This window comes from Xenopus laevis, chromosome 4L (genome assembly GCF_017654675.1).
Source record: "Xenopus laevis strain J_2021 chromosome 4L, Xenopus_laevis_v10.1, whole genome shotgun sequence".
In the NCBI taxonomy this organism is placed as follows: Eukaryota; Metazoa; Chordata; class Amphibia; order Anura; family Pipidae; genus Xenopus; species Xenopus laevis.
The window spans coordinates 119,813,460-119,824,037 of record NC_054377.1 but is presented as its reverse complement, the minus strand read 5'-3'; the positions used below and the strand labels follow the sequence as shown (position 1 = coordinate 119,824,037).

The 10,578-nt window shown below is 40.5% G+C and overlaps 1 protein-coding gene across 3 annotated transcripts in view; it reads right to left on the bottom strand.

Moving 5' to 3' along the window:
* Positions 1-416: 416 nt before the first annotated feature.
* The window catches only part of sgsm3.L (small G protein signaling modulator 3 L homeolog), a 34,666-nt gene continuing 24,504 nt past the window's right edge, over positions 417-10,578 (bottom strand). For all 3 annotated transcript variants that reach the window (XM_018258855.2, XM_041590726.1, XM_018258856.2), the window contains exons 16-23: positions 8,630-8,679; positions 8,271-8,423; positions 7,712-7,782; positions 7,062-7,110; positions 6,118-6,203; positions 3,580-3,702; positions 1,211-1,271; positions 417-867 (exon numbers count right to left, since the gene is read on the bottom strand). In XM_018258855.2, coding sequence (XP_018114344.1) covers positions 784-867; positions 1,211-1,271; positions 3,580-3,702; positions 6,118-6,203; positions 7,062-7,110; positions 7,712-7,782; positions 8,271-8,423; positions 8,630-8,679 — 677 coding nt within the window. In that variant the 3' untranslated portion in view covers positions 417-783. The remainder of the gene's footprint in view (positions 868-1,210; positions 1,272-3,579; positions 3,703-6,117; positions 6,204-7,061; positions 7,111-7,711; positions 7,783-8,270; positions 8,424-8,629; positions 8,680-10,578) is intronic.

The following is a 10,578-nucleotide window of genomic DNA, read 5'->3' as shown; positions in this document are numbered from 1 at the left end:
CAGAGAAAAAAGCCTGGGGTGCTATCAAGTATATGGATTGCTGCATTAATGCCACTAGTTGCTTCCATTGAGTGCAATGGGGGTGCAACTAGAGTAACCTCTGACTGATAATTGGTGTAAAAAAAACAAACAAAAAAACGTTTTTGGCCAACTATTACAACAATTGAGTTTCTAAATGCCATGGCCCATAGACTCGGTGTTTAGCAGCAATCATAAAGATACAGGAACAGCATTTTTGAAAGAAAGAGGCTCAGGACACAACAGGGTCCTCATGTTTTTGCAGCTTCACCCCAGTATTTAGCTGATAATCTGTAGGACTGTCAGACACCCCGTGAGCTACACTACAATTATGGTGTGTGTTATCTGCATGAATGAAATTGTGAGAAGGAGGTTGGAAAGTAAAGTCTACACATCGGTCACAAAATATACACTTGATATGTATTTATATACACACACAGGCATAACATTTCCAGCAGGATAAAGTGATCAGGAGACATCCAGCCATCTTTTCAAGAAATGCCCCAGTCACATGATATGGCTGAAGCGCTGGTTCCTCACACAGACTCAATACTGATTTCTTCCCTGGGCCTTAGTTTAGTCTTCATGTGGTTGTGAGGGAGGGTTCCCCGGGTGCCTTACATTCAGCTTGGAGTTTGTATGAGTGAGAACATGGAGCAAGTTCTTGGCAGTACAGCAGGACTATAAAAGTGCAGTTTGGAGTGAAGTTCTTTAGGCTCCATAGGTCAAATCTGTGTCCTGTGGAGCAAAATGGAGTTCCAGATATTATCCATCAATGTCCCAGCTGAAAAGGTGATGTTTCACCAACATATCCTGTACTCCTTCCTTCAGTGGCTTCTTTTCTTTGTCCTGTAAAAAGTAATGATAAAGTATAAGGGATAAGGGATTTGCTACTGTTCCCAAACCAATATGAGCCTGACTGAATTAACTCAAAATGGGGATTATAGTATAACGGTGCTACAGTGTGGCTGCACAATCATCACTTATTCCATGCAGATGGTGGAGATTGAGCCTTTGTTCATACATTAGCAAGTGACTTAATGGTACGGCCGTTCCAATGAGTTTGTCCTCAGTAACGTAACTATACATCTCCGGGCCCAGGCCATGTAGCCGGCCCTCCACCCCCCTCCTCCAATCGCACCCCCAGTAGTTCCACCACTGCAGCCAATGAGCAAACGGGCTTGAACCTTACCTCTCGTTTCACTGGCAGCTCCCAGTCTGGAGACAAACTGAAGGCAAATTTTGAGAGGACCCTGGAAATCAAAGGGAACGGCAACTTTAATTTTAGGTTCAACTCCTGCACAAATATCTAATACATTCAGCAAGTGTTTGCAGTAAAGATACTCAAAAATCTGAGTTTGATAAAATTATAAAAAATAAGTGCAACAAACCTGAGCAGGTTTGATCGAAGTTTGTAGCATAAAATATTTAGATGAATTCACTTTTATAAATAACCCCCTAAGAGTAAAATTAAAAGCAAATTGTCTGAGCACCTTGAGAATTCACTGAGAATTGCAACTACTTCCATTCAACCAGCTATTGATACATTAGTTTCTCAAACACAATGTCAAAATCCCACTAGGTTTATGATACCCTCTTTTCTTTTACTTTTACAATAAAATAAATCAAAAGTTAGCGTTAGTGTTTGTGTGTATTTCGAGTGTAGCCCCAGAAAATGTTTCTTCTTCCAATGTGGCTCAGGGAAGCCAAAAGGTTGGACACCCCTGGTTTAGAAGGTCGGAGACCCCCCCCCCCTCCCAGATCTGCTTCAGAAAGGTGAAAAAAACTCATAGAAAATAGAAAGTAATTGGAAAAAGTATTTATTTCTGGTGAACTGTCTGAAACCAACTGAACTGAAAAAAAAAAGAGTTGGAAGGTGAACAAACCTGTTAATGCTTTTCTACAGGTCATGGATCTATGGGATAACTTGTAATAGCCTCATATTGCACATCAGTTTAATTGAAATCAAGGAATGCCTTGTCACTAGATTGCAGCCCGCATGTCATGTATGTGCTCAGACACAGAGTGCAGATGCCTACGGGTTATTTGCACAATGCCCCACTACCTACTGAGGTAAAATGAAAATATACCTAGGCACCAATGAAAGCGTACCCCCAAATACCAAATATTGGCAGAATGCTTGTTGCGTTACTGAGCACTAACTGAAAGGGGGAGTCTCTGGTCCCCAACTTAGTATCAAAAGCCATGTCACTGGTTTCAAGATTTTTTAACAGTGGTGCAACTACACAGGCAGCAGTGGGTGTGACTGGACCCTTGTCTGCCCCCCAACAAGGCCTGTCAATCATGGTGTGTGCTACATGGTGGCACCACGGTAAGAGAGTGCATGTGACACAGACTGGGGGCTCTATACGGATCTTTAAAGAGGTACAGTATCAATAAAATGATAATAAGCTCTTCAGCCAAGAGAGAGTTCATTTTAAAGGGGTTGTTCACCTTCTAAACACTTTTTTCACTTCACTGGTTTTCCCGATAGTTCACCAGAACATATGGCCTTTTTTCCCCATTTGCTATTTGTCACCATTTTTCGAATACTGAAGGGTACAAGTTTCATTTTTCACCTTCTGTCTGTTCTGTTCACCAGAAATACAGATTTGTTTCAATTGCTTCGCATGTGTTGGAATCTGGCAGCTCAGTAATTCAGGTGCAGATTCTGAACTGTTACAATTTGCTACATTAGTTGATACATTTCTCAGCAGCATCTCTGGAGTATTAGCAACTATTGTATCAATTCTAACAGCTGCCTGTAATGAAACCCAGAGATTCTGCTCAGCAGAATATAAGAAATGGATCAACTAATGTATCAATTTAGAACAGTTAAGGGTCAGGGCACACGGGCAGATTAGTTGCCCAGCGACAAATCTCTTCTTCAAGGTGACTAATCTCCCCAAACTACATTCCGGCTGGCTAAAATGTAAATCACCGGTGGGATGGAAGATTTGTTTTCCGATGTCGCCCAAAGTTTCCTCGTGAGGCAACTTCGGAAAACAAATCTTTCCGAGTGCCATCCCACCGCCGATTTACATTTTAGCGGCGGGAATGTAGTTTGGGGAGATAAGTCGCTCCAAAGAAGAGGAGATTTGTTGCCGGGAGACTAATCTCCCCGAATCTGCCAGTGTGCCCTGACCCTAAGAGTAAAGGTGGCCATACACGGGCCGATAAAAGCTGCCGACAGACCGTGTCGGCAGCTTATTGGCCCGTGTATGGGGCCCCCAGAAAATCCCGTCGGATCGCGGTCGCATCTATTCGTTGATGCGGTCCCGCGATCCGACCGCCCATTAATGCATCGTTAGGATCCGATCGTTGGGCCCTAGGGCCCACGATCGGATCAGCCCGATATTGCCCACCTCAAGGTGGGCATATCGGAGGGAGATCCGCTCGTTTGGCGACATTGCCAAACGAGCGGATCTCTCAGTGTATGGCCACCTTTAGTGACCTCCCCTCCCAGAGTTGCTTCAGAAGGGCATAAGAAGGTGAAAAATGGAACAGATTTTTTTTCCTAAAAGAAGAACAGATTTGTACTTAAAAAAAACTGGCACTTACCTCAGCTCACACTTAATCTGCACCCACCCAGGACTCCTTAAGAAAGACCATGGCTGGTACCACTTCTCTACGGTTGGCAGGCTGGAACACAACACTTCAAGCCACATGTGCAAAACCTGCTCACTGGGGCAAAGACAGGGAATTCATGAGTACAAGCATCATATACAATTCACAATCGATAATCGGGACAGATATAGATAAACAAAAAGGCTCCAAAATCTGCTCAGTTTGAGACTTTTACTGGCAAGGAATTACTTTTCTACATAAAGATTTACATTATGCTCCACATTAGTAGTTCTTTTTAAGAGTGGGTCTTGCATATAAATGTCTGTATAACTGGAGTTAATATATATACACTTTATAGCCAAAGGTTTTGGATTCCTGCCTATTCAACATTTACAGACCAAGGGGGTTCATTTAAAGGGATTGTTCACCTTTAAATTAACTGTTAGAACTGTTAGTATGATGTAGAGAGTGATATTCTGAGACAATTTGCAATTGGTTTTCATTTTTTTTTTATTTGAGGTTTAGGAGTTATTTAGGTTAAGATTCAGCAACTCTCCAGCTTGCAATTTTAGCAATCTAGTTATTAGGGTCCACATTTCCCTAGCAACCATGCATTTAATTGAATAAAAGACTGGAATATGAATAGGAGAGGCTTGAATAGAAATAGGAGTAGTAAAAAGTAGCAATAACAATACATTTGTAGCCTTACAGAGCATTTGTTTTCAGATGGGGTCAGTGACCCCCATCTGAAAGCTGAAAAGAGAAGTAGAGGGCAAATAATTCAAAAACTCAGGACTGAGGTCAGGACTCTGTACAGGCAAGTGATTCCTCTTCCATCTATGCAAACAGTTTTTTGGACCTTACTTTGTGTATAGGGATATTATTGCTTTGAGACAGGATAGAGCAGTGATCCCCAACCAGTAGCTCGTGAGCAACATGTTGCTCTCCAGCCCCTTGGATGTTGCTCCCAGTGGCCTCAAAGCAGGAGTTTATTTTTGAATACCAGGCTTGGAGGCACTTTTTTGTTGTATAAAAACCAGGTGTACTGCCAAACAGAGTCTCCTGTAGGCTGCCAGTCCAAATAGAGGCTACCAAACGGCCAATCACAGCCCTTATTTGGCACCCCAAGAACATTTTTCATGCTTGTGTTGCTCCCCAACTCATTTTCCTTCTAAATGTTGCTCACGGGTTCAAAAGGTTGGGGATCCCTGGGATAGAGTCTTCCCTAAACTGTTGCCGCAAAGCGGGAAGTCCTGAGATGTCAAGAATATAATTGTATGAGGTATTGGCAGATAGCACAGAAGCGTCCCGCTTAGTTATTTATATTTTTTTTACTTTTCAGGATATTAGCAGTTTTATGCTGCTCATATTATGATTTGTAGCCAGAGAGCCCCCTGCTGTTATGTCTGAACACAAGGTCATCAGCTTAAGTTACTGACGAAGGAGTCGTCTCCTGACATAAGGGCGATAGAACAGAGCAGAGAAGCATCAGCAGGTGTGTCTTGCATCAGTAACTTAAAGGAAAACTATACCCCCCAATGTAGGTCTCTATAAAAAGATATTTCATAAAACAGCTCATGTGTTAAACCCTGCTTCATGTAAATAAACCTTTTTTATAATAAAATACTTTTCTAGTAGTATGTGCCATTGGGTAATCATAAATAGAAAATTGCCATTTTAAAAAATAAGGGCCGCCCCCTGGGATCATACGATTCACTGTGCACACAAAAAAACCCAACAAACCATACTTGTTAGGTCACATGAGCCAATTAACAGACAGAGTTCTGTCTTTTGCTTCCACACTTCTTCCTGTTACAGTTAGAGTTGAAGTATTTCTGGTCAGGTGATCTCTGAGGCAGCACACAGACCATCACGAAATGGTGGCTCAAGGCAAGAGATGTAAAAAAGGGCAATATTTACTTAAATATATATTCCAGCTTGATAAGGTTCTTTAAAATGCCACTTAATATAATATAAACTATCTGTTGCTTAAGTATTCATTTTGGGGGTATAGTTTTCCTTTAAGCTTATGGCTTTCTGTTAAGACAGAAGAATAAGGGCCATCCTTCTACAAATGTAGGATATTACCATGGAAACTAAAAAGGTTTCATGTAAATTCAAAATGTGCAAAATTGCACTTTAAGATGTTTGGGCTGGAATATGTCCCCATTACAATTAATAAAGTTTATGCGTGAGAGCAAGAAAGTGTTGATTTTTAGGAGGGAGTGTGACAGATGGCTATTATATTAATATACATAAAACCTGATGAAATATCAGGGACAGTATGTGTTAATTGCTTTGGGAACAGGTTACAGCGCGTTCCCTCTCTGTCATTTGATCCTAAATAATAGGACTCCTAATTGAATGTTGCAACCTTCTCATAAACCAAGAGCTGGATATTACAGAAGAAACATGCAGCACAGACAGGTGTTCAGCCAGAGACAGATTAAAAAACAAAACAAACCAAATAATGAATGACAAAGAAAACAAAGAACTACACAAAATGCCACACTTCTATGATAAAGGACTTACTTGAGGCCAATGCAAATGAGAGACCGGAGCTTCACATCCATCTGTGCATGGGCTGCATCATGGCTGACATTTACAGACTGCACCCCCTGTATGATTGACAGGCAGAAGTATACGTCATTTACAGGTGCCTCTTGTTAGAACGGCAGCACTAGACAGAACCGGCTAAATGGTCCCAAGAAACAAACAAACTAGGATCTAAACTAAAATCATTAAGATGGCTGAGCTGGGATTTATCTATGGGCAGCTGGATATTGTCCAATCTGTCCATCCACATTCATGGCCTGATAACCATGTTCTGTTCATTTGGCATACAGATCTGAATCTGTAATAAGAAATGCCAAGAACAATTTTTGGTCAGGACAAACCAACTGAAAACTCACCCATCAGTCTACAGAAAATGACACCCACAGTGATGTATATATATTTATAGAATACACAAGAGCCACAAATATTCTGTAAATTATAATCTTATATCACCTTGGTGATGTCATCGGTTATAATCTGTACTTAGTGATGTCATTTCTGTCACATGACTCACTGAAACTTTTGTATTATACCAAATAAAGTACCCCCAGTTGTATGAGGCCTTCGTCCTTGTGATTTTATATGGTCATGGAAATCCTCAGTAACATAATATATACAATAGGGGGTACTTTATTCACTATATTACATTATATTAAACAAATCTATATACAGTCATTCCTTAAGGCTGATTACATGATAGGGCAGGTCTCTGATGAGTGGTTATTTGTAAAAGTAACATCAAGTGCCTTTTCCTTTTTCGACCAACAATAGAATTCTGAAATGCAGCTTTTTTAGCTATTCATATCCCTGGGCTCTTTATAGCTAATGTTCCTTAATTAAAGTGGTTTTGTTTTTAATCCTTTTGAATTAATTTCTCAGGCCATATATGTAGTGCAAATGGAAGAAACGTATTTATATACCCGATAGAGCAGTTCCTCTGGGGTTAACACTTTGCCATCTTCATCCAATCTGTAAGAGAAAAGCAATGTTAAGTACGGTACCAGGAGAGCAAGCAGGTGATGGATACATACAAGACCTGTGATGACATCCCACACGAATGTTTCTCTTACACCTATGTCCAGGCCTGATTCATCTTGGCAACAACTTGGTGCTGGTCCTGGTGCAACAAATGCCTGTGCTTTTTGAATGAATACATTACTGCGGCGTTGCCTGCTGGATTTTTAATCCATGCAAGGTGCATTGAGCAATTTTGTGAATGACCCATTAGGTCTGCTGTTATTTACTTTGTACAATAGCCTAGGGTAAAATAATACTTTGCAAGCTGGCCATGATAAATGCAGCACTAAAATTCCAATAGGTAACAGACCAGAGAGTCTAAAGGCCGCCATACATGGACCAACATCCGGGTTATATGCTGGATCAGCAAATTGGGTTTTACAGCCCACAGCAAACTGGGCTTGCCATAGGTGACCGGCTTTGGTTGGACAGTTTGGATTATTGGACCGTGCTGCCCTAGAATGTGGGAATGTATGGCCACCTGGGGACTGTTTAGTTCAATAATCCTGTGTGGATGGCTTGAACAGACCGTGAAAATTCCCGATTGGTTTACCTGTAGGTCTTACACAGGACTAGACGAGAATAAACTGAGTCAAAGTCTCTCTCTACCTCTCGACTTGCTGCCTGAAAATGGAAAGAAAGAATCTGGTTAAAGAATTTTAAGCAAGCATGTTTCCTTTCATTTTTTTGCTTGGTTTGTGTCCTGCCTCTAGCACTGGCAATACTGCCCTATAAAGCCTGTTATGAGAGCTCAGCCTGCTGAAAGTGACCGTGATCTTCACCCTTTGCTTGTACAGAAAGCAGTGTAAGTTACCCTGCAACTGTCAGTTTGCAAGCAGTTTGTCTGCTTAAACACAAAGGTATCTGCTATGGGTTTGTGGTGTTTTGCAAGGTCAGTTATGCAACTTCAGAAATGGAAGCAAACCATGTGTATGGCAATAGCTTGGGTCATATACCCTGCTGGATCAAATAAAAGATCGGGTGGAGTTGTTTGTGTAAGGAGTTTCCCAGGAGTGTATTTTTTTCAGCCACAGCTAGTGAGTAACTGCTATTTCATAGAATATAGAAGTAAATATAGTGTAAATGCTGCATGCAAAGCTGGATGGATTTACCTCTTCTATAAAGAGCCATGGGTGACACGGACCTCCCAATAAAGACGGCTTTTTCAGTCCATGTTCAAAGATTGATTTGATGCTTGGACAGAGGGTCCCTCGAACCACATCTGTGATGCCTTCCGTCACCGAGTCATCCCCAGCAACTGAATACTGTGTTGTGAAAACAGAACGTTCTGAATGTGAGTAAACTGGTGAAATCAATTCTAACAGTCTAAAAGAGCAGCACTTCTGTGTTTCACCGCTTGGACAGTTATTATTAGAACTTGGAAAACACCAAACCATTAATATACTTGGAAATAGGGTGTCTCAGTCCTGTACTTTAATTTGAAGGATAGGCAACTTAAAAAAAAAATTACCTCTTTGCTCCTCTCATCAAGAATCTCGACAAACTTTGCTGGAAACCAGCCTGCGGGAGAGAAGAGAAAGTGATTACCAGCCAAGACAGGGAGAGAGACTGATAAGACAAGAAAGGTTACGGATGGATCTTATGCCTCTGCTATAATAATAAATAGCCAACCATTTCAGTAAAAGTTTCCATAGTAATGCCTACACCAATCAGATTGCAAGAAAGTCTCTTAAGAATCCAATAAAACAAACATTATTGCCCAGGGAGATTGGATGATAGCATCCCAGTTACATCAGTCTCACTGCACAATAATCATTTTGTGGCAAAAACAAGTAGTCACCACTGGGACTGAAAATGCAATAGGATTGCTATACAAGTATGGGAACGGTTATCCAGAATGATTGGGACCTGGGGTTTTCCAATAAGGGATCTTTCTGTAATTTGGATCTACTATAAAACATTAAATAACCCAAATAGGCTGGGTTTGCTTCCAATAGGGATTAATTATATCTTAGTTTGGATCAAGTACAAGGTACTGTTTTATTATTACATACAAATAAAAAAGGAAATCATTTAAAAAAAAAAAATTAATTATGTAATTAAAATGAATGGGTGACGGCCGGCAATTTGGAGCTTTCTGGTTAACAGGTTTCTGAGTGGCCCTAAGGCAACTATTCTTCATAAATGATGAGATAGCTAATCAGCTGTCAGGAAAGAGAGTGGCCCTGCTCCATCACACAGATTGCCCCACGAGACTGATGAATTAAATCAGCGTAATTTGGTAATGTGTGGATAGCCTAAAAACTCACAACCTGCTTCTTCTGGGCTCATAATTAATCAGCTTGCGTGTGGCCCTGTGGGCTGTCTCGGCCTGACTCTGCCGTAAGTAAACACTTTGTTATGTACCTTATTAGTGATAAGCCCTGTTATGGGCCCTGGGAACCAGCAGCTGTGAATAGTTTGTCAGTGATAAACCTAATCCTCGGCCTTTAGCATTCCCTAATTGTATACCTGTGTTATGTTCATATAGCTGGACACTCTCCAATAATGTTGTTATTTTTTTGTACTGCCATTATGTGCAAATATAATGAAACCCTGATTTTACATTGTTACTTGTGGTCTCACCAAATTAAACTGTAATCCAGTGGGTGCTATCCCCTGGTTTAACAGTGTTTTCCTGGATTTTACATAAAAATATTGTCCTAATGTTCCCCAAAACAGATGTTTGTCCTCTATGAATGTTATTGTTAGAAGAAATAAAGATTTTTACAACTACTAACCAGATGTATATTTTGCCTTGGTTCTGTCTGTAAGTAGTCAAGTTCTATTACAAGTTCTATTCTGCATTACAGCAACGTTTCAGACCATATGGTCTTTTATCAAGCTTGATAAAAGACCATATGGTCTGAAACATTGCTGTAATGCCCTTGGACCAATAAAGGCTGTTTTATTTAAAACTGTGGGTGCTGGACTAATTTCTTTGCCAGTATTGGAGGATGTGCACCCAGCCAAGGAAGTGGAAGTCGTGCCGACTACTATAGTCTGCTACTTCTATCCTTTGAGTACCTGAAGAATAAGCAGCAGATTTATCAAAACAGGAGAAAACTCCACCACTTTCTATTCATTCCTATGAGGTTTTTAGAAGTGCATTTATTAATTCAACATTTGATAAATAGGAATGAATAGAAAGTGGTGGATTTTTCTGTGGTGAGCTCTAATCTCCTGTTTTGATAAATCTGCCTGTTAGTTGTTTTAAAATATTTCCCTGATTTTACATATTTTTTTTCCTGGTCCACTGACAAAAATATAAAAAGGGGGTTCTACCGTATAATATACAAAAAAGGGGGATGTGGGAGCACTCAAAGGCCAAGTTAAAACTTATACTATTAGCCTTTATTTAGCCTATATTCATACTTAAATATATATTAACTTAGCCTTTTGAGTGCTCCCACAACCCCC